The sequence below is a fragment of the Python bivittatus genome, unplaced genomic scaffold, assembly GCF_059951505.1.
Source record: "Python bivittatus isolate LINGU-HERP-01145 unplaced genomic scaffold, Pbiv_v1 ctg000080_np1212, whole genome shotgun sequence".
Lineage (NCBI taxonomy): Eukaryota > Metazoa > Chordata > Lepidosauria > Squamata > Pythonidae > Python > Python bivittatus.
Window position 1 is genome coordinate 77,455,484 of NW_028277035.1, and position 24,857 is coordinate 77,480,340.

Genomic DNA, 24,857 nt, shown 5'->3' on the forward strand with positions numbered 1-24,857 from the left:
TGATACCCATCAAGAGGAATATGGATTTAGAAAGTCCATCAATAAAATCCAAAACACTTAAAACCAGATCCCACTTTCTGAAAAACTAAGGGGAAAAATCAACACAATACTATCACAAGTGCTCAGTATTTGGTGAATCTCTAGGAAGAAGGACTTGCACAGAATCCCAAAACACTTTGAGTCTAGCTTCAGGTTTTGGCTTGAGAACAGAAGGTCAGTTTCCCCCAGTTTGCCATATTTACCACAATGTCAAACTGCAGTTCACTGAAAACCAGGATTGGAAGTTTCTCATCTTCCTTCAGGAGTGAAAATGGGAAAAGTAAGAAAAGAGAGGATGATCTGATTGCACATCATTTACGGTACATTGCATCCTGCTCAGTACATGGGGTGAATTTACACAAATGCCAAGGCTGATTCTTGTGACTGACCGTCTGCAGTTGGACCGCTTCTGTTGCTAGAGCACATCTAGCATCCTCTACATTTTGTCAGCTGGTTAAGACTCACCTCTTTCCCAAGCCATTGATCGTCTCAGATATCACTGCAAAGGTATGACTATGAGGCTACTGAATTGGTTTTACCTTTGTATATGTTTTATTTTCATTCTGATTATTTAAGCCTTCTGAAGAGGTTTTAAAGCCAATTACCAGCAACAATATTTATACATATGATTCTCACATTCCTCTTTTCCTTTGCTTGCAGGTGACACGGTAGCACAAAGTAAACATGTGTCAAAGTTGGAATAATGGGATTTACAACCAAATATCCCGACTGCTGCACAGAGACATTTACTTGGCAAGGAAAGTGTCAAGTTTGGACTGTCAACTTTTCAAATTAGCTGGCAAGAACTAGAGCTGTCTTCTTTTTAATGATGACAACGCTCTTCAAAACACAACCTTCTTACAAAGAACTGTAAGACAGGAACTGTAAGTCTAACCCTTTCATGTTCAGGATGAACAACTGTAAAAGGAAGCCAAAACATCTACTGGAGTGTATCATCTAGGATTTGATTTATGACATTTAAATACTGGAACTGGGTTCATATAACTTGTGGGAATAATTAGATTAAGAACCAGAAATAATTCAGATGAACATGATAGGAAAGGCAATTGAATTAATGTTTAAATATTCACATCAATATATTTTTACGTAGGATTTAATAAGAATTAAATGAACTCATGAAGTAAATCATTATGCTCAGTAACTTGTAGCTTCTGCCAATCTTTATATTCTGTTAACAGTCTGTACAACTATGTTTCTTTCCATTTGTACAGTGTTAAAGAGTTAAAGAGAGTAGTGAAGATACTTGTTCTACAAGTAGGTAGTTTTTACAGCATCAGACACGTCCACTCATTTATAAAATAGCATTGTAGGTACTGCTCTGTTACGCTCCATCCAGAAACTGAAAGAAAATGCAAACATTGATTAGATATTTCCACCCAACTCGAGGGATATTGAGATCTCAGTTCACACTTTCCAAGTTCTACATACATGTGGAAATTAACAAGCTAATTGCTCATTTAGAGTCCAGTGGAGTTGGGCAGCCAATAAATGTAAGTAAGTAAATAAATAAAATAAAACTTATACATTGCTGTCATTTTCAAATGATGATGGTCATGGGCATATGTACCCTGGACTTCTGGAATATAGAAGTCAAATAAAATGAAAAAGAAAACTATTCTGTTCACATTTGAATGTGAATGTATTGTATTTACTGGAAAGGAAGATTACATTTCCTTGCCCACCCTCCAAACATCACCAAAATAGGAGAGTCATTTTAGATTCACTTGGGGTACAGTAATGAACAATATTGTGCAAATGTACAACATACAATATGCAAAAAAATCATTATATTAAAGAAAGATGTTTGCGAAAGCTGTGTATTAGACAGCATCACTAACCAAAATGTATACATTTGAAGAAGTGCACCAAAGTTTATATAAATTGTGATGCAAATCTGAAAAAAAAAAATCTCAATTTCAGCAAACTGAACTTGACAGATTTGGCCATCCTTACAGTATAGTCCACATGCAAAATTAAAACCTTTACTCATGACAGCATCTATAATCTCATATGTTAACAGTACTAGAATGGCAACCTGTAGCCGCACATCTAGCCCTCTGCACTTCAGATACAATATGACCTTTTAATTGGATGTCCATATTAATGTACCGAAAGTAACAGGAAATTTTTTAGGATGAGGACAGCCCATATATGTTTTAGTGCTATATTAAAGTTGCCTGTGTTGGTGCTTATCTACATTTAATCTGATTTCTGATCCTGTGTGCTGAGACAAGGCAATGTCCTTCCTGGTGCCAGTGAGGCAAAACGGAAAATCATAATTGTAAGACACTGAATAGCCTCTTGGGACTTTGGATCAAACTGCCAATATTCTACCTAGAAATATTAGTGGAAGGAATCTCTTTTGCTTGGCTTTTGCTTGCTGTTTGCCACTTATTTAGAAGCATACTTATATCCTATAAACAAAGTTCTAGGTAGAAGAAATACCCCCTCTTTCAGTTAGTTGCTATTTGTAATAATTAAACATCCAGGTCTTTAGTAGACTACATTTTCTAGTTCACATGATTTATAACATGTAACTATAACATGTAACTATTTCCTATCATTTTAGTTGTATATCATTCCAGGTCCCATCTTCCCCCAAGTGTTCACTTTGTTTTGATATCAGCTTACATAAAGGAAGTTGATTTTCAGCCTGTTCCTGATTTTATCACTTTACTTTAAAATACATTAAAATATGTTTAAATGTAGCAATCCATCTCTCTCTCTCTCTCTACAAATTCACCATAAGTGACCCAGTAATTGTTGTCTTCTATGTAATTTTTTCTGTGTTAAGATACAAACAATTTTTATAGATCCAAAAGTGCCAAAAACGTGAAGTTGATGTTTCACTAATTTATTCACATCGGTATGGGAATTCTCTTGTAACAGTGCAAAGCTGTTTAAAATAACAGGCATTGTTGGCTTTTATTTTGCGAGGAACATCTTGAGATATTCATACATCATTCCAAAATCTTCACAGAAATCCTCTTTTAAAATCAGGATAACATCTCTCCCTTTTTGTTTCAGAGTCTTAATTTTAATAATTTGTTAATTAATAGAGGATTCGTTAATAGGGCAGCTGTCACCCCCCTCACCCCCACGTTAGCTAAACATTTTGGAAAATTACTTGATTCTGTGCTAGGAGACAAATACAGATGACCAAAAACAGCTTTTCCCATCATTTAGCAACTCAGCGTACTGGCATTTAAGATAGGCAACGTTTTGGAGCTCTCATATAATAGCAACCATGTAGTGGGAGGGGGGCTCTGCTTACTGCAAAATGGCAACCAGAGTGAGCAAGTTCTTACCAGAAGATTGAGGTTGTGGTACCTTTTCTGTGGCATCCTTTGGCCCCTCTATCATCTCATATTAACTTTATCTTTTCTCTGAGCAGATGAACACGTTCCCTAATAAAGTATGAAGCTGCAACAGCCTATCATTTTTTAATTTGTTAAGAATGCTTGTGGGGACCTAAATGGCGTGTTTGGAAATAGATGGAACTAGGTTGTTGCAGATGGGCACTTTGCTTTTCAATTTGCTAGCTTTGGATGGATGGATGGATGGATGGATGGATGGATGGATGGATGGATGGATGGACGGACGGACGGATGGATGGATGGATGGATTTAATTTGATCAGATTGGGCAGACAGCCTAACAGGGACAAAGGGAGCTATCTGCAAACACTGCCATTTATGGACAAACAAGTTCCACCCTGGTATTCTTTAAGTTTTAATTTGCTAAACTGTAGTCCTTTTTTAAAATATAATTTTTATTAGAGATTTTTGCATGAGTAAAACATGAAAAAAGTACAGAAAATGAGATTAATAAAGATGAGAGAAAAAGTGTAGAAAAGAAAAAAGAAAAAGATATTTAAAGAAGCAACTTCTGATCTTTACAGCAGTTACAGACAAGCTTAGTATCACTCCACCCCCTTTAAGATTACATTATGTAGTTTGCTTCTTCTCATAGTCAGCCCTTTTTAATCGGCAAATCTAGAAATCATCAGCAAACTTCTGTCCATTTTCAGCAAAAAGTCCATAAAGGGTTTCCAATGTTTTATAAAAGTACTTATTATCTTATCCCTGATCAAACAAGTCAATTTTATATTCTTTTCTCTTATGTAGTATTCTGGTATTATTAATCCTTACCTTAATGTTGAGATGTTGTTGTAGAACCTGTTTTTTTGTCTTCATGACAAGGCGCACAAGTATGGTTAGTACGGTTCTTAATTTTTCATTCCTTGTGTTAATTCTGTATACCTTGTCTGTCTCTACAGCTATGTCTTCTTCCTCCCATTCAAAAATGAATTTTAGGGCTTCAGCAACCCTCTCATTACTGTCTTCACCAGGTTGTTTTCTAGCTACTCTCAATCTCAGGCAAAATTCTTTCTCTGTTAAATCTGGTAGTGTCACATTGTCTAAATCTTTTTTCATCTTTTGGATTATTGTTTCTGTCTTACTCATTTGTATTGCAGGTTCTTCATTTTTTTTAATTCATCTTTTCTTCCATGTTTGCAGATCTTTCTTCCATTCTTCGTTCAAATGAAATCAAATCTCTCTTAAGTGTTTCAATCAATGATACTGCCACTGCTGCTGCAACATTCTGTTCAATTTTTTCCAACATCCTTTGTACACTCTTTGGAATAATCTCTATTTGCTCTGTTGACGGTCCTTTCCTCCCGTCTTTCATTGATTTCCTAATATTAGCTATTTCTCTCCTTAAATTTGTAATCCAAAAAGGTAAAGCAACAAAAATAAGAGAGCCTTTCTTTTTTTCTTCCTTAACTCTTAAGACCCATCCAGCTCTTCATGATTCTATAATCACATGATCTTTCACAATTTTCCCTTATCTTTTTGTTTAAGAAAATCCACCAACTAGTCCCCTTAAGAAAGTTAAACGGTCCTTTTTCCCACGAAGGTATTTAACTGTGCAATTAAGTCCAAGGTACAGTGGTACCTCTAGTTACGAACTTAATCCGTTCCATGACTCTGGTTGCAACTCGAGTTGGTTGCAACTCAAGGTAAATTTTCCCATAAGGTTCAATGTAAATATGGTTAATCCGTTCCGCCTTCCAAATTTGGTCGCACCACGAGGCAAATTTCCCCATAAGGTTCAATGTAAATACGGCTAATCCGCCCTCTGAATTTGGCTGCACCCCGAGGTAAATTTCCACCATAAGGATCAATGTAAATACGGCTAAACAGTTCTGAAACATATGCATTTTATTTTTAAACCTCAAAAACCTTCCAAATGCCACAAAAACCTTCCAAATGCCACAAAACACACCACAAGCCTCACCGAACATCTCCTTGCTACCGCGATCTCGCCCACAGGAAGCCGCGACCGCGTAGCAGCAGGGAAAATGGCCGTGGATCTGGTTCGTAACTTGAGGTGGAGTTCGCAAGTAGAGGTAAATTTTTGGGGCTGGAGCTGGTTGTATCTTGAAAAATTCGTAAGGAGGGGTGTTCGTAACTCGAGGTACCACTGTAATTAAAAAAAAACAATCTTCCAAATTTAAGTGGTCCCTTAATCCATTGTAAATGTTCATTCCAAATGTGTGCTAGAAAGTGGAGTTTGGGTTGAGCCCAGTGTCCTTAAGGCAGGCTCTGCCTGAGGCAGAGAGGTTGATATTTCTTCCTTGGCTCCCGATGCTCTACTCGCAGTTCACCACAGATCCTCTAGATTCTGCGGGTTTCCTTGCAAGGAGCAGCCTTCCAGAGTGCATGTGGGCAATCTTTTGGCTTCTTCTTGTCCAGAGAAGCTTCGCTGGTCCAGATTTGCCACCAGGTCATTGATCTTTGCCTCAGCGGCATGCCCACTCTTTGGAGATGCCTCAGGTCACCATTTTCCCCACCCAGAAGCCCTAATTTGCTGTAATCCTCAAGGCATAAATAACAAACAAACAAACAAAGAAACCTCTGAAAGCATTGTGTATGTGTGTGCACACAAAGACTTGCTACATACTGTTCTTTGTATGGTGGAAAAATAATTTTGGAGTTAGTGGGAGCAAGTGGCCATAAAATCTAAGTTAATTCTCCAGAAGGAATGCCAAACCCCATAACATTTTTAAATATCAGTGTAAGGATTGAATCTGTGAATGTTCTTTAAACAGATTATTTGGTTAGTGATATGATCCACTTAACTTTTGGGCGGAACTTCATATTAGAAAATGATTTAAACTAACTGTTGGAGTTATTTGATGGATACATAGCTTTATTGTTTGTATAAGAGAAAACAATCCCAACAGAAATTTTTAATCTTGCTAAGGGCCTTAGCTATCCTTGATGTGTATACAATTTTTTACAATATCTTTTTATAAGTCCAACAGCAGTTATTTTCTGGTTTTATCCCTCCACCAAAAAAACAAAACAAAACCCGCAGATAAAATAATGTTTGTAGGATAAATTTACATCCAAATAAGATTAAATTAAATATTGGCAATAAAACTGTCAGACCCTAGATGAAGGTGGTAGATTTCTAGTCCTTGTATATAATATTACATCAAAAGGGAAAACATCAATATAATTATTTATTCTCCCTTGCCGGGCACAGGCACTGAAAGAACTATGCTCAGTAACATACACTCATTCTATCATTGATATATTATTATGGATCAGTAACTGATATAAAACAAACCAAAACCAAGCAGGCATCTGACTGCAAGAATAAATGAGCAATATTCATTGTGGGCAGACCTACTGACCTGCACGCTAAAGTTTTGGGTGGCATCCAAATTTAATAATCGAACTGTGCTGTTGGCCAGGCTCCCTAGGTATTCTGAGAACTGTTGTCACAACATATTGGATGGTCATCAGATTGGAGAAGCCTGTCTTAGAAACTATTTCGGGGCATCAAATTAAAAAATAATACTCCATGGAGGGAAGGACAGTACTAACCATAGATACTAGGGATACCCTTGTTTCAACATGATTCAGAAGAGATATTTTCTGGAAGTGTAGATACCGTGAAGAGGTGCTGGGGTCTTGCTCTTGTACGTTTTGAAGCAAATCATCCAAATGATAGTATGCACTTCATTCTTGTTGGGACTGGATTTGTGGCCGTTCTTCTAGAAAGGACTTCCTTGGGCTCATGAGGAACAATCCACTGAAGATAACTTTGTGCATTGATGGTGTGAAAAGCAAAGTCACTGTAAGGAATAATTAGACAAGTGACCGCAGCTCTGTCAATAACCTCATGTTTTATGGTTTGATTACTGTGGGAATACTGTCTACATTTTTGGCTACTCTAGTCGTAAAGTTTAAAAAAGGAGAGGGTATTATAACAGTGGAAAAGAACATTTAAAATTATGAATAGTTTGGATGGGTCACTTCCTATTCTACAGTGTAAGAATAAATATGTGTTATATTGTTTAGGATAAAAATAAGATACCTATGAGAGAGGAGGCATGACTAAGGTTTGTGAATGAACACTGAAAATGTTACCTAGTTGGGTACTGAAACGTCTGCAAGAAAACAACCAAGCTCAGAGAACCCCAAGGACTCTAAGGTTTATAAATAGAATGGAAAAAATGGATCTTGTATAATAGTAGGGCTGGTGATATTCAGCTCATTGGTTCCAACCATTTCCAGATAAAGAAAAAACAACTTTTTTACATAACAAATAGCTGTCCTCTGCTATCAAAAGACTGATCAATCCTCTGCTGTTAACAATGATCGCAAAGTTAGAGGGGAAATCTGCTTTCTTGATGCCCTGTGTTGATATCTAAAGTACAGCAAGCCCTACCATTAAAGAAAGTTAGGCAGCTCTCCCAACACCTAACTTTGAGTGTTCTGAAAGAGCAGTAAATAATTATGTAATCTGTAGCTGTTGTATTTTATTACCTGGGAAGTTCTTCTGCCCAGAAATAAATAACATGCTGGCTTTGAGTACTGCATATTTTACCATTAGCAGAGGAACTGCGGCATGTATGAGCCATTAAAACACAATGCTGGATTCAGTGGACTGACTGACCAAGCAGGATTTGCCTGAAATTCCTATTGATAGGAATTGCTCTTACCAGCAATTTTGTGTAGAGCCACGTGAGATGTGTTGATAGATGAAGAAGTTGGACTGAAATACAAGTTGCTTTGATCAAGGCTGTAGTTCTGAAGGAAATTATTTTTATAATTCTTAATTTCATTGTGCCTCTCTCATCTAGCAATCTCAGAAATAGTGCTAAGTATTCTAAGGATTACATTCTCAAGGAAGGAAGATACTGTACGTCCCATGAATCCAGTCTGAAATGGGGACTTTAGACTTATGGATCAGAGAGAGGCTTAACAGAGGCACCTCCATAAATTGATCAAGGGAATTCCAGGTCTGTCAGTACTTGAGAATCCCATACAACTCACATCCTTTTGTTTTTCTTTGTGGAGTGACTCCATCTTGCAGTTACAAACTGATTTGTGAAGTAAGCAAGCACTATGGATACTATCTAAGTAATAACAGTCTTGTGGTCCCTTAAAGTTTAAGATTTTTAAGTATGTCTTATACTTTTGTAGACTATATCTCCTTTTTCAGGAATCATAAGACAACATCCAGTCATCCATCTCCATGGAATTGTTCACATTTAGGACAGCATTTCTCCTCACTTTTATTTGTTTGGTTATTTAACTCCTCATATAAACTACAACCCTTTTAAATTAAATACCCCCCAAAGTAACCCACTGTAGTAGCCAGATCAATGTAAAATACATTAAGCTGAGTTATAGTGTAGTAAAAGTAGAGGTTTATGAAACTATATTTGCATTCCAGATGCCTCGGTTTTTCTTACAAACTTATGCAAGACAATGAGACAACAATGAATAAATCAATGAATGAATGCTTTGAAGTCTTTCCCTTGATTATCAGGTATGATTAGCAAATGCACTAAGAAATACTTAATCAGTTTACACATGTAGAAATCAGATACTGCAGTGAGAACAGAGGTAATCCTGCCATCATCACTGATGTGATTATTTATAACAAAGCTTATAATCAGTAATTGATTGGTATTAACTGTTAGCAACTACATAAATAAACCTCCAGGATGATCTGTCCCCACTCTGCCTCATCTGGTCTTTCAGTAATGTACTCATCACCACTATGAGTCCAGCCACCTTGTTGCTGATCATCTTTTTTCTTCCACATTTCCCAGAATTATGGACTTCTCAAAGGAGCTGGGTTTTCATATAATGTGTCCAAAATGTATAATTTGAATCTGGTCATTTGTGCTGTGTGAGAAATCTGCATTGATTTGTTTTATAATTCATTTGTTTGTTGTCTGGGCTATCCATGATATGTTCAAGAGTCTTCTCCAGCATGAACGTTCAAAAGCATCAATATTGTTCTTACTCTATTTCTTCAAATCCAACTTTCAGTTCCACAGAGTATTGCAAGGAAAACCATTGCCTGAAGAATTCTGATCTATGTAGATATCTCATAGCATCTGGCTTTTCCAAGACCTTCATTGCTGTTCTACCAAAAGTTAGTCTATGGTATACTGTATTTCTTGACTGCTGGTTCCTTTACTGTTGATAGTCATAAAGACAGAAGCTCTCTACAACTTTCATTGTCCGTTCTGAGGCTGATTGCTATATTAGTTGTCATTAGTTTGTTCTTCTTATGTTTAATCTTAGTCCCATTTTTTTCACTGTTCTTCTTGACTTATTACTAGAGCTTTCAGATTCTTTGCATTTTCAGAATAGTGCCATCAGCACAGTGCAGGTTATTGATGTTTCTTCATCCCATTTTAAAGCCATGATCATCATCTTCCAATCCAGTTTCCCTTAAAATCTATTGAGCATAAAAGTTGAACAAGGGGAGAGTATACAGCCCTGTTTCATTCCTTTGCCAACCTGGAGCCAGGCTATTCTGACTGTACTGTGACTTCCTGGCCTGTATATAGGTTTTGCATGAGGAGAATGAGATGATCTGGGATTCCCATTTTTCCAAGCATGTTCCACAGCTTGACATGATAGACACAGTTGAAGGCTTTTCTATAATCAATGTAGCACATACTGTAGAGAGAAAAGACAATGACCTTGACAGAGAGAAGAGAGATCCATTACCAAAACAGTGAGGAGTAAAATGTGGCTGAAGCCCAAAAAAGAAGACATGCATAAATGGCTCAGATACCCCTCTAATTCACATGAGTATAAGAAAAGTAGGAGACTTGCAATACTCTATTACTATAGTCCATCTTAATAAAAGTAGTTTTAAACTTCCATGGAGTTGTTCCTTTGGTCTACATTGTGGGGCTGACATCAATCTTGCAAATCTGAGTATGCTTTACCTCCTCCCTTACTTATCTTGAAAGGGAATAGCATGTTGGGTATGGATGCATATACATTTATATATTTACTCCCAAGTAGAGAGTATGGCTTCCATGTCCCATGGCTTCTTTCCACCATGCTTTCCTTAACTTTCCTTTCATGTAATTGTCAGTTTTGTGTTTAGCTGTTCTCTCTCCTCCCAGTGATCCAACAAAGAAAAATTTACTTACTGATAGATTCTCTTGTAGAAATAGCATTGTTGTTTTTAAAAACTATCTAGAATGCTTCACTCAGCATGTGACACCAGCTAAACTGTGTACTTCAAAGCCAAGCTGATGCTGCTAAGCACTCTTTGACATTTTTGTAGCACACCAGGCAGTCCAAAACTGCTCCAAAGCCATTTTATAGCTTCCAATCTGATATCCAGAGCAGCGGGATACAAAGATGCTGGACACATTTGTCTTTGTTTAGAGATATAATTTGGTAACGCAAATGCTATCAGCCATTTTGTTGATCAGGTTTTTATTTTATAACACAGTTGATGTATAGAATTGCCAAGACCTGTTTTAAAATCATTCTGAGGTCTATATCAAGATTATACTATTACTTAGCATTAAAATAGAATGAAGTCAATCTTAGAAGAATCCAGAAGATAACATTTTAAAAAGTAGGAATTAAATAAAAATGAATGGTAGCCTGAAAACTGTGATATTACAAAGGCATACTTTTCTATATGACTATTTAAAACATTTTATAAAATCTTGAAGCTGTTAAAATGCTTAACAATACAAAATAGTGCCATTCCACAATGTCTAAAGAACACAATTCTAAGATTAAAACAAGCACAGGCTTTATTTATGCATCACTTTCAGCCACAGGGTATGTTCATACATCATGCTAAATCATAAAAATGGTTTACAATTTATGATGGCCAAAATGATTACCAATAAGCGATATTACATTATTGTGTTTGTATTCTGATTGTTTTGGTTTAGTAGGTGAATAGTGTCACTATGTTTTGTTAACTATGGCTTATGGTTTTAACATGTTCTGTGAACCCAGTTATAGTGTAGTGAGGTGTTTGGTTTTTGGCTTAGGGTTACATATGACCCCAGCCACTGTGACTTATTGAAGAAACCGTGATTAAATAAACTATAACAATGCAATCCAGTTATAATCTAAAAAGAAAAATAACAGCAATTTCCTCCTTTCAATCTCAAGGTGAGCCAGGCTTTCTCTTTTTCATAATTTGAATGATGGACGTGGATCTTACTGAAATTAATTCTAGTTCAGTTCCCCATTTTATCTCTTTCCCCAAATTTTAGCAAAAATGTCCCATGAGCTCACAGCAGTGCAGCAACCTCCTCAGAGGCTGATTAGTTTGGTGCTTCCCAAAATGACCCTTTGACCACACAACATGGTCATGTCATCCTTCTAGGAGCTCTGCACAAGGGAGACAGCCTCTGAGGAAAGTCCTACTGAAGTCCTAAGTCCTATTAGCAATCGGTAGGGCATTTTATTGTGAAAAGGAAGAAAACACCAAAAGCTTCAGCTACTTTGTCAAAAGTGTGCAAATCCTCTTCTACCCTTAAAGAGCCCAGCAGCATTATGTCCAGATATTTCATTAAATGTCTGCAGTATAGATTTAGCATCCAAAGATAGAAGCTAATTTGATTTACACTGATCCATATATCCCTACTTCTGTTTTTTTGAAGTGATGCATATGATTTTCTAATTGCTAACTTGCTAATTTAAAATACTTTTTTTTTTTAACCAGGTCAGATCCTGCTGCTTTCTGCATTTGTGAGATTCTTTATTCACTGTGAAATAGGTATAGTTGTTCCCCCCACCACATAGGGACTGAAATAATTTCTTTAATCAGATGGGGAAATAAGCACCCCATACATAGTTTCTCGCAATACAATGGGAGAGTACACAATTTGGCCCAGCATTAATAAAAATGCTGTGATATCTGGGCAACCTTCTGGATGGTATCACTAGTGACAACTTATTTCATTCATTCATTCATTCATTCATTCATTCATTCATTCATTCATTCATTCATTCATTCTCTCATAATTATTGTCTCTGGGCAGAATACCCAGAACCAATCAAAATCAGAAACAATCATTATCCAAACAAAAAATTGTATAAAACCAATATAACAATCATACACATAGCCGAGGCTGAGCATAGTAAGCCCTCACTCTCCCAGCAGAACTGCTCGATTACCATCTTGGTCCAATGCATGGGAGAAAAGACTTCACGGCTCTACCAAGGGCTAATAGGGTCAGGGCTGTCTGAACTGTGGGAAGGAGCTGATTCCAAAGGGCAGGCACAGCAGCAGAGAAGGCATGTCTCCTCTATGATACTGTTTCAGAGAGGGACCTGGAGCATTCCTATTCTTTGCTACCAAATGGGACATACAGAAATAACCAGAGATAGGCAGTCCTGCAAATAACCTGGCCCTGTGCCATGTAGGGCTTTATCGGTGACAACCAACACCTTGAATTACACCCAGAAGCCTACAGGGATCCAGAGCAGCTCATGAAATACTGATGTTACATGGGATGTGAGGCCGATCTGGCTGCGACATCTGTCACCCCATTGATCGCCAGGGTTGATTCGGCTGATCTGGCTGGCTAGGCGGGTGTCCCCTTCCTCCCTCACCGCTCCATGTGCATCCCTCCCAAAGCTGCGCGCTCCGTGGAAGAGGACGACCATCCCAGATAGAAGGAGTATACCGATCTTCGGTCAAGGGTAAGCTGCGCTCCCCTGCTAGAACCTCCAAACAAGCTCAAGATGATGATGATGTTACATGAATGCACCAATGCATTGCTGTTTTCGTATAGAATTGGCTGCTACAGCAAATTTGCTGAAAAGATTTTTCAGTGTTCACCTATAGAGAGTTGAACAAGGTTGGGGGAACTATCAGGGTTCCTACTTACCTGGAAGCCAACATGTGTATCCTAAATTGGTTACTTCATTCTAAAAAGACAAATTACATTTCTAGGGGAAGGTGAGCATCATCCCACAACTTCAACTTCTGTTAGGTAAAAAAGTAATATATTTCACATGAATATATGAAGCATGGAAGGAGGCAAGCAGCTAGAAAGAGGAACAAGATTTCACTTCTAAGGCTGGAAAAGTGAGATCTAGCTTAGTATATTTCTAAGCAATGTTACCCTAATTGACTAACAACTGGCATCTGTCTACAAATAGTTAACATGGAGTAATTAGATTAAACTGAATTGAATTTTGCAAAAATAAGACTTCTTTCACAGCAGATCTGCAGATCTACCTGCCAATCGATAGTATATTATAATTAGGTTTTCTAAATGCATAGTATACTGTCCAAGATCTGACAGCAAAAAATAGATACAGTTGTTGTGCTGTAGTTTTACATTAAGTAAACAAGCAATTCATTTTATGATACAGCCTGAGCCAAAAAATAAAAGGCCAGTTCATGCATTTTCATCTCCAGAAGTACACAGAACTGCTAGACAAACAGCTCTGTGAGTATTGTCTGCTCATATTATTTCAGCAGCATCCATTGGTGGGGGTCGGGGGGTGGGTACAGTCCAAAATCTGCAAGATGGTGGGTAGGGCTTGCTTCAGGGCGCCATTCTCACCATACTGCAGATTTTGCCCACGGTGACAGACTACTTAATACCATTTGCACGATCAATGATTTCCATATCAATATAATTGCCACTACCATCGTAAAACTGGGGCATTATTTAATTGGGTAAATGTGAGGTGTGCAAAATACCACCACCACCCAGCACTGTTCCTATGATGGCCTCTTTTCTTAGTGTCCATAATAGAGAAGGATCCATATAATACTGTAGTATTAGATTCAGCAGGAAGGGGGAAAAAGGAAATCATGAGGCCGATAATAGTTTCTTTATGGACATCTGGATATTTAAAATGGTATAAATTATTAAAAAAAAAAAATTGTTCACAAATAATAGTCCATTCCTCTAAATGATAGCCATCCCCTGGCCAGCAACAAATGCCCTGACATTGAATGCAAAGATGACAGATGCATTGTCAGAATGCCACACCATCAACTTCATCATGCAAATTTATCCACAGATGCTTTCCAGCAGAGATTAGAAGGGAAATAAGGGTATTAATGCATGGAGTAACCTTGTAAACAAGAGCTTTTAACAAAAGACCAAGGTTAATAATTTATGATTGGCAAGGGCAAGCTACTGTCTGGATCTATTTTTAATGTGAGTGATTGTAAAAATGTTCTTGTCATGGAGTTCCCTGTTGTAGTGAATGGGGTTATTGACATCCATAAAATGATAGGTAACAAAACCACGACATATATAATGCATACGTATATATCTCAAATGATAGATAGCACATAAGCTATGGTAGTATTTTTCACATCATCTGGATCAGGTCATTCCTTAGCTCCGTTCCTGCTCTGTTCTACTGGAAGGGTTTCAGGCAAAAGAAAGTTTAAAAAAAAAAAAATCAAGGAATATTTTAGCCCAAAGTGGACGGTGCAAAGAAAACACCCAACTCTATTCTTTTCTCTTCTCTTCTTTTCCAAGAAAGGTGATTAAGCTCTACATCGGTGCCTGATGGTGATAATGAATTAGATAAGGATAAGCAAATTGAAACTTAATTCAGATAAGACAGAAGTGATCTTGGGTTAATTAAAAGACAGTTCAGCGAGTAGAGGTTCTACCAATGCTGGACAAGTTTACACAGTCTCAGAAGACTGTCCAGATTTCAGCAGTGGCCACAGATATATTTCTTGGAGATGTCAGAACTAACTATTGTGACACATTCCTTAGCTACATGGACTGCTTTTGAAAAGTGTTCAGAAATTTCAATTCCTCCAAAATGCTGCAGGCTGGTTACACAGTGCTCATGATTCATTTATTAAAATAATTCCACTGAAACAATTCAGATTGCTGGCTATTTCAATTTTTAAAGACATATGAATTGGGATCAGTTATGTATTACACTTTATGGGTCTGCTTGGGCTTTGAGAAAGTACTTTATTTCAGATGTATAGCTATCAGAAGTACACCTAGTGAGGAAGGGAGGACCATCTCTTTGGGGGTGACTCCTAGGCTTTTGGAGTTCCTACCAAAGACAGTTAGGCTCACACAGAGATCATTCTGCCCTGCTAGTTGTCAGTGCTTACGCAAATAATAAATCAAGAAAACAATCAATTCTAAGTGCAAAAGGAACAACCATGAAAGGGAAGCAATTGGCTAAGTTTGTAAACCACGTAGCTTTTGCCCATAATTGGTGCCATAAGATCAGGCTTCCAGCAACAGAACAACCAGAAATTCTTCACTGATAAAATTGTCACCTTGAGTCAAACTGAGTCTGAAAGGAAAGCTATCAAACTGGGTTTGTTGATTTCTGCTGTTTGGGATCCAGGGTTTTTCTGGAGGAGGTTTGAAAAATATGGCGGCATCCTGGGAAGTTTTTTACTCTTGGCAGAGTAGGCAGGAACTCCTATGTTTTATTTAGTAAGAGTACTAGATTGGATTCCTGCTCACCCCCCCCCCCCCATTTAATTTGGATGTTGATTTCCTAGCTCGGTATGGGAGTTAAATACAAGAAGTGGACTCCCTGTTCCATTGGGGTAATTAGGCACACCATAGCCCAACCTGTTCTTCCCTGGCACTCTCTAGATGCTTTGAGATTGCTTCTTCCAGAATTCCTGGCCCACAAGGCCAAAACCTAGAAATTCTGGAAATTGCAATCCTAACACTTTGAAGATCTCCAGGTTGGCACGGTCTTTAAATTAATGCTACTGAATTGGGAAATTTGTCTTTGCTTACAAATAAGCCAGTACAAGAATAAAAGAGAAGGTTTATCATTTGGTTAACATTTCAGTTTACAGCAGAGGAAACCAGACTAGTTTATAAACATGAATTACAGAAATATGGATTATAGATCCTTGTTCCTCATATGGGAATCAAAAGCAGCAAAGGCAAAAAGAATATTAAAAAGAAACATGAATGCATAATTTGAGAAGGTACCACATGTAGTTTATTCTGAAAGTTTGAGCACTACTGAAGAATGTCCTGATGTCTTATATTTCTAATTTCAAAAATGTGTTACTTTGCTCACTGTACCTTTGTTAATAGATGTTTCAGTTCACTATCTATTTATACAAAAACATGCAGGAAAGCCTAGATATCTAAATAGCTTGATTTGACTTCAAGCCTTTGCCTTTTGTCATCCAATTCTCCATTTTCCCTGCCCTTCAAAATCATAAGATGGGCATGGACAACTCTTCCATTAATGGTTAAATGCAGCAGAATCCCAGAAATTTATCAAGGAAAGGAAAATCGAGAGAAAGAATAACCTTTGGATATAACTATATGAATATAAATCTAAATAATAACAACTAAAGCTGTGTTGGCCATGATTTTATATCCCAAGCAAGTCTGCAACAATTTCAGAGTGATGAAGATACCATGGTAAGAGAAGCTGCCTCCCTCAATCCTTCTTTATTAGTTATTTGTTCTGCTGAGAGTTTCTGATCCCCACTTCCAGCTGAGTACAGTTTCAGGAGGAAGCCATTTTGAGAGGAGTTGTGATATAAAGAAAGTGATGTTAAACTCTTTCAGTACCCACTCAGTGATCACTCATTATTTATTATTTAGATGCAGCTTAATAATAAGAGACTGGGACAGCATGTATTAGCTACTTCTACATGACTGAGAACACAAGAGCTTTCATGAGGACAGCAGGCTGTGGAGTGGGTGTGAGGGAGTGAGATTAGTGAAAAAGTGCATTCTCCTGCTCCCTCTTAGTTGGAATTCCCTGGAGGTAAATATGTGTGCAGGACATCAAAAACTAACCGAGGTATGGAGAACAGACTAAGCTGAAGAAGTTCAGAAGATTTGATGTATAATGAGCAAACTTACTATTTACAAAATCTAGAGCAGTGTTTCCCAATCTACTGCCCCTAGATGCAATGGGACTACAGTACCTCTCACTTTTGCTCTAGTAATCATGGAAACTATAGCCTAACATCTGGGAGCACTAGGCTGTGAAGTGGGGAGAGGGGGAGGAAACCCAAGTGCCAATAAAAAAGTTTGGCCTGAATATTTCAGAATATTTTTCAAGGGTACATCTGGAATGTCTGAACTAAACTGACCATTGAATTTCAAGCTGACCAAGACAATAGAGGCTGTAAAGCTTAACTGATCTCTGTTTAATAAGATCAGAACTATGTGATAGATGGAGAATTGGTTGGCCAAGATGTATTCACCTGTGATAGACAATAAGAATTATGGCTTAAAATGTATGAATTGGATGGACTTGTCCCCATGAATGTGTGATGGGCAGATGTATTTCTTAAATAAAAGCTTTAAAAATATGTTACAGATGTATGAGCTATACTTTCCTCTCATATGTAAAATGGCATGTTTTGCATTATTGAAAAAGAAATGCATCAGCAAAAAGAAGAGAGAAGAGGATATACATTTGCATTAAAATGCATGGGTATAGATTCAAACCCAGAACTAATGACTTCAGTTTAAAGGGAAGTGCAATTCATCATACCATCTGTGGAAAATGGACAGAGTGACCTGTGTACTGTCCAAGTAACAAGTGTTGACCAGCCAATTTAAAGTACCTGCTCTCCCAAATTCTTATGGTTCCTTAATAGATCCTCTTTCAGGTTAAAAGCTATATTCTCCCCAACGGCACAAAGGACTGAGAGAATAAATAACATCTGTGTGTGTTTAGCTATAATGATTAAGTGCTAAAAACTACAAGCTGTGCCAGGGTGGGTCTCTCCAGGTTGGTACATAAACATCTGCAGTTTGCAGCAGCCCCATACTAGAGAAAAATCTGTGACCTTGATCCTTATTTGTACTAAGATACTCATGATCAGTCTAGTGCTTAGAACCACACAACTCTGAACTGTCCTTGGACAAACTTCAAATTCTATTCTGATAGTTCGCCTCACTTAGTGTTTCTATTGCAATGTTTAACGTTTGGATTGCCTTCTGACCATGTTATTTTGGATTAAAAATCTCTACAAGATACTTTTCTTCTCATGCTCCCCTCTCCCCCATGGCAACCCACGAACAAGACTGAAATATCAGTACAACTCCCTCTGCAAGTCTTCATCTGGGTTTAAGCACTATTCTTAGTTATCAGATCATGTCATGGTCCTAGGAAACAAGTGTATTGACAATTTATTGATTGATTGAAATGTATTATGCTCTATCCTACAAAACCAGAGTTTGAAAGTAAATCATCCAGTAAATGTCCAAAGGATTAAAATATGTGATAGGCATTAGTGGCTAAAATACATAACAATAAAAACAATAGCGTAGGTAATTCAAAAGTTTCTAAGTAGCAATATGTTTAAAATTAGCACATTAATTGATTAGCCTTAGTTACAATAGAAAGTATCGACAAAATTGCTTTAACCATGCAAGCCACCTCATTCATTCATTCATTCATTCATTCATTCATTCATTCATTCATTCATTCGATTTTGAAGAGCACTTGCCACTTCTCTGTCTACAGATAAGAGCAATTTCTGAGGCAGTTCAGAACCATGAATTCTGGGATTAGTCTCTAGCCCAGTGAGGAATTATGAGAGTTGGCAATGCACTATATCTGGGGAGCATTGGGTTGGGGAAGATTATGTTGGAGTTCAGAAACTTTTCTCTTGCTGTCCAGAGACATCTTTATCTTGCCAGTTTAGCTGCAGTCTAAGCACACAGCTATTTAGAACTCCTTTGGTGAAAGATGTACAACTGAGGGCTAATTCACATATTTTGTTTGTTTGTTTGATTGATTGATATAGCCACCTATCTCACATACATGACTCTGGGTGGCTTACAATGAAAATAAATAAAATACATACAATACAAAAAATGTTACAATGACCAAGAGTTGGCAGATAAGCAAAAACTAAGGACTGCCTTAGTAAGTTCTGGCACATGAGAGGGTGAAAGCAATAGTCCCATAATTGTCTACATCTACTGAAAAAGAAAGTTCTAGGGGCTTTGTGGCCTGTCCTCTGCCTCATAAATTAGCCTGTTGTTCCTAATTCTGACAAAGGATTCAGCTGTATTACCAGGATTGAATTACTGTCAATCCAGAAAACTCTTTCTATAAGATAGGAGGGGAGCCCATTTTGTCTTTCACACAAACGGGGGAAAAAAAAATCTTGGCCAACACTAGCTACAATCATGTCTGCATGGCTTAGAGACTTAACCACAGTTAATACTGTAAATATGCACAAAATTGCACCATAAGGTTAGTTCCTAAAGAATACATACACCATACATTTGTAGCATTATAAGTTTATGGCACAGCATCTCTGACTGGAGTTAAAATATGTGGATGATTATAAACCCCACTTGAGGTAAGAGTGATTGGAGATGCTGCCCCAGGTAACCTATCTTCTTTTATTTATTTATTTATTTATTTATTTATTTATTTATTTATTCATTCCACTTTACACGGCTGCCCATTTCACCAATGTGACTCTGGGAGGCTAACAGGAATTAAAATGCAATATAAAAACAATGTATGTTAAAATAAAATAAAATCACCATTCCCAGCTGACTAACACAGTGACGCCCAAATACACCATTCAGTTACTCTGAAAACACAGGTCTTCTGCGCACCCATGACTAGCAGGCCTGGGGGAAAAGAATTCTAGGCAAGCTGTCTGAATTGGTGCATCTTCCAGAAGCAAATATGTTACACACGATTTCTGGCCATGTTTAAGAAAGAGTCATATGAAGAGCCAGTCTGTTGTAGTCAGCAAGGCTGGTAGGACTCTCCAATGATGCAATCATGTAATTTTAGTCTCTGAATTTAATTGGTCTATAAATTCCTCAGATAGTGAGGAACATTGCTTCATATATTCAAAATGTGGTGAGCCAGACATGAGATGAGTGCATGAGACCCCCTTTTACATCCGGTGTTTTGTAATGGCCACTACCTATAGGCCATTTTCATTGTCTGCATTTTCCTATATTTCTACTCCTCCTCCTACTCTTTCTTCTCATTTTCCAACTATCTACCATTTCCCTGTCTCAAGAAAATAACTCCATACAACTGATGAAGTGGACTGTGGTCCATAAAAGTTTCTGCAATAAACTTTTTCAGTCTTTGTCACTTTAATATGCATGCTATTATTCCATGTTGTTTTTCACTCCAAAATTTGATTCATGGAGATCCAAGGATGTGTCTTTTTTCTCTCCCCCTCCCCTTTTTATTCCATGGCATTCCCCACATTCCTTTTTCTTCAACCACAGATATTAGGTTTGTTTTCCTTTAAGAATAAAACAATATTTTCCAAATATTAAAAAAATAATAATCATGGAACACATGGCTATTCAGATCCAAAGCAGAAAAGGTAGATGGGGAGTGACTATGTTTCCTGTACTTGCTGGCATTTCCTTAAAGGAGTCAGACCTTTTCTTTGGCTGGCACAGTAGATGCAGGGAGTACATGTGTGGCCTCAGGAAAACACACATTTGAGTTAAGGAGGTGCTGATGTTATCCCCACCTCATTAATGTCTCCTCATTTCAACTGCATATTTTCTTGGGATTGTGAGACTACCCTTTGAGTCCACAGAAGGGTGAGAAGGTGCAGCTTCTTTGAGGAAGTACCAATAGGTGCAGAAGATACATCCAGGCCCCTCTGTGCTCCAAGTCTGAGAAGCTGCCTGTCTACATCTATCATCTATCATCATCTATCATCTCTCTCTCTCCCTCAATCTCTCTCGCTCTCTCTCTCAACTCTACCTATTTCTACCTATCTTTATCTCCATCTCCACCTCCACTTCACCTCCATCTCCATCTCTGTTTCTACCTCTCTCTCTGTCCTATCATTGTCTGTCTATCCACATCCCCATACACACACACATGCATGCATGTTTGTATATACATAAAGAGTCACACATTTAAAGAGCAGTTCTTTTTCAAAGCTGTTTTGCTAGCAATTTCTAATCAACATATTTTAGCCTACGTTTACAGATAAGATATGTGTAAGATGCAGAAACTTTAAATCTATAATTTATGTATTTGGTGTGTGTGTGTAGGGGGGAAATGGTCTAGTATATGCCACACTGATTTCAGTATTTTAGAAGCTAAGCAAGTAATATAAGATAGCATTTATATAATTTTTTTTTGGAATAGCAAACAATATAATGCTTTGGATTTTATTATTTTTTCTTCATCAGAATTTTTTACAGACAAATAAATTGTGTAAGTTGTTTATATTGTTTTGTCTTTCAGTGCCCTTGACAAAGGATCTTGTCCAACATGCATTGGGCTGCTGACAATAAAATATTTACTTACACTCAGGACTTTTCACCTCACTTTTTTTCCCTCTCGTTTGCCACTGAAAACCATTTCCAAGCAGTTGAATTTCCATGTAGCTTGTCAAAATATAGGCTTAAATAGATGAGTCCAATTACATGAAAAGACTCTACGCTGGCATGGTCCCCTCCAGAGGACTGCTTCCATTGACACTGAGATTTTCTTTTCTCCAAGGCCAATGGGCTGACTAAGGCATTTCTTGGTGAGTAATGCAAATTCTGGTGTAGCCACTGTAAGGTTTACCCCGTTCGTCTCAGAGAAACTCTCGTGTGTTCAGCAAAGAAGTTTACTCAAGCATAACGTAAGTAAGTACAGACAAAGCCAGGGTTGGTTTGGCATAGCTTACATGGTATTTTATAGCTTCCCCGTTCCCGCGCTTTACCCATTGCTTAGTTACAGATTACCCGCAGTAATCCCCCCTCGGCCAAATGGCAGATTCAGTCCGGTGCTTTTGTCTTTCTGATTGCAGTCTATGGGTTGTGCTGTTGTTGCCTTTGTTGGGCTTGCCTGTTTGCGCGCAAAGTTGGGAGTTCTCGATTGTTTGATGATTGCTTTGCTTCTGAGCCTCTGCGCTTTCCTTTGTTTGCAGTGAAACCGCGCTGATACAAAGTATCCGCTTGCGGTTTTGAGTTAAGCATTGCCACCTGGCCATAATCAGTTCATGGTTTTCACTTCCCCTTTTCCTCGGCTAGCACCCGGGTGGTGAAATTGACTAGGTGCGGCTGAGCAGCACTTCGCCGTGCCATGCCGGCTGAATCTGACCGCCACAAGGTTCCCCCCATGGAGCAGAAGTAGCTGTAATTGGTAAATATCAGGCCTGCTAAAGTGTGATGTGGACCAGCATGAAATACTCATAGTATCGTTCTTATTTTCTCTGCAAACGACTTTAGAAGTCTTTTCCACAATACTTATCCTCCCTCCCAAAAAGCACAATTCTTATTTAATTAAATATGAAGCAATTACACAAGGCATTATAGCTATAATTTGAAATTCCCGCAGTACTTTGGTTTTATAATTATCCTGTTGGCATAAAAATCATTAACAGATAGTAGATAGCACTGAATATGTGTGTGTGCATGTGTTCTGTCAGTGCTGACTAACCAGAGACATGGCTGCCATTGCTTTCCATTACCTTAAATAACTTAGTTCTCTCAATAGTGTAGATGGGGAAAGGCCACAAGCAATTGAGATCACCCCATTTCTACATTATATTTTTCATTCTGGAGGTTTCACTGATATGTGTTGGGGACTAGTCTGGGATAACATGGGTGTCTAATCCCTACTTTGATATCAACAGCAAGTGTATTTGTTAATCCCTTGCTAAAATATTTGGCACACAAGCTCAGCATGTGATGGATTCAGATCAAATGAAAGCGGACACACTCTGAAGTTTGGAACCGTGTTTTCTTTAACTTGAACTAAGTGATGGGAATGGAGGCACAAGACCCATCCAAGCTGAAAGGAACAAGCATGACAAAACCCAAGGGTGGAATGAAGCAGCAAGCGTTCCATTCTGTTTCACAATCACCAATCCCGAAGCTTCTTCAGTTGGGGAAGATGTGTGACCCCTCTGCTCTTGCCGTGAGAATGTTTAAATTAAATTGTAGTCTCTGTGTGAAAAGGAGCTGTCACTACTTAATTAAAAGCCCACTCTCCTCTCATCTGCCTTGACTTCTAATTCTACTAATTCCACTGTGATGTGGAGACACACGGCACTTTGTCTTCCTGGCTTGTAATTAGACTTGGTAATGCAGCTCTCCCATTTACAGTGTAAATCCCACTAATGATGAATGGAGTAGGCTTATGAAGAGTCTGATGATACTTCAGGGGAGCAGAGTGGAGGGGCTTCACACATAGCTACTGTGCGGGCAAGTAAATCATTACCTATTTAATGGCCTGATGATTGCTGGGGAAGGTCAAAGCATGGACTCTCAACAGGAAGCAGGAACAAAGCTTTCAAGATACTGCTGCTTTGAAAGATATGCTTGCTGCTACCGCTGCTTATAAATGATGGTTGTTTGTTGCTGGTTGTGATTTCTGTTATTTATTGCTGGGTCAATCCATGTAAGTTGCCATGACTATATTTCAGAGGGACAGGGCAGAATTGGTTAAGGGAGTGATGTTTCATTTTGTTTTGCTGTTTCAATAAATTGCCCTTTCTACATCATTCTAGAATCCTTGGAATGAAGGACAGCCCAAAAATGTTTTAAACAAATATTGGAAGTGCTAAGTGGAAAAAAGGGGCAGGTAGAAGATCTAAAGATAGCTTGTTAACTATCTAAAAAAACTATCTAAAAATGTGGTAAACAATTAGGCCAAACAGTCAGGAAGACAAAAACTGGGACTCAGAAAAAATCAGCACCAAAGTCAGAAAAAAGGTAGCTAATCATAATGCTTCTTGATGTGGATTAAAGCAAATTTATAACTTTGTATACTTAGAAAAGTATAAATCAGGAGACCCATGGACTTACTTTGAGGAAAGAAGAGAAGTGACAATTTCCCCATTCCATTCTAATCATTCATCAAAGTAAACTATCAATAATTCTCTTCTTTTCTTGTTCTGAGCTTTCCAACAGGAATATTAGTATTTAGGAAAACTGGGATTACTTCCTTGGGTTTTAGTAGTTACATGTTGCCAACTAATGGGGATTTTCAAAATGCAAAAATGCAATTACTATGCAGAAAAATCATGATATCTGTGGCATGAAGTCTCAAGCAACATGCCCAGATGCAAGAATATCATCTCAATTAGATTTATTCCAATCACTTTAAAAGGGAGTTAAAGTGTATATATAATGAACAAGACTGTCTCTCTCCCTCCCTCCACTCACCCACCCACCCACCCATCCGCAGTGAACAATACTATCAAGGAATCTAAGCATTACTATTTCCTTTGTTAAACGTCTTAGGGCTGATTCACACAGACATGGACACCATCTGTCAGTGCTGCCTCAAGTCTTTGCTGCTTAAGGCAAAGAACAAGAATATACCTTTCCCCTTTTTATATAGGAAACCTGTATAATTGGAGTAGCAACTGATTATTCCATATTGATGAAGAGCTGGCATACTACACCACAGCTGAAGCTCACTTAATGGTTGGAGGGCAAATTGTACAATACCAAGCTGTCTCTTTCACTAAACTGAGGTTGCCACCTAAGGGAACTAAGGGTCCACGTGATGATGTCTCATAAAT

The 24,857-nt window shown here is 38.0% G+C and overlaps 1 protein-coding gene across 6 annotated transcripts in view; it reads left to right on the forward strand.

Moving 5' to 3' along the window:
* The window catches only part of TAFA4 (TAFA chemokine like family member 4), a 166,517-nt gene extending 148,821 nt beyond the window's left edge, over positions 1-17,696 (forward strand). For 4 of the 6 annotated variants that reach the window (XR_015794950.1, XR_015794948.1, XR_015794951.1 and 1 more), the window contains 2 exons: positions 700-923; positions 12,093-17,695. Coding sequence is in view for 1 of the 6 variants with exons in the window: in XM_088134363.1 (XP_087990489.1) it covers positions 700-743 (44 nt within the window). In the remaining 5 variants the exon portion in view is untranslated. Of the gene's footprint in view, positions 1-699; positions 3,597-8,816; positions 8,913-12,092 lie in introns of those variants that run through there. The other 2 variants (XR_015794949.1, XM_088134363.1) reach the window with 2 other exon arrangements.
* The last annotated feature ends 7,161 nt before the right edge of the window (positions 17,697-24,857 follow it).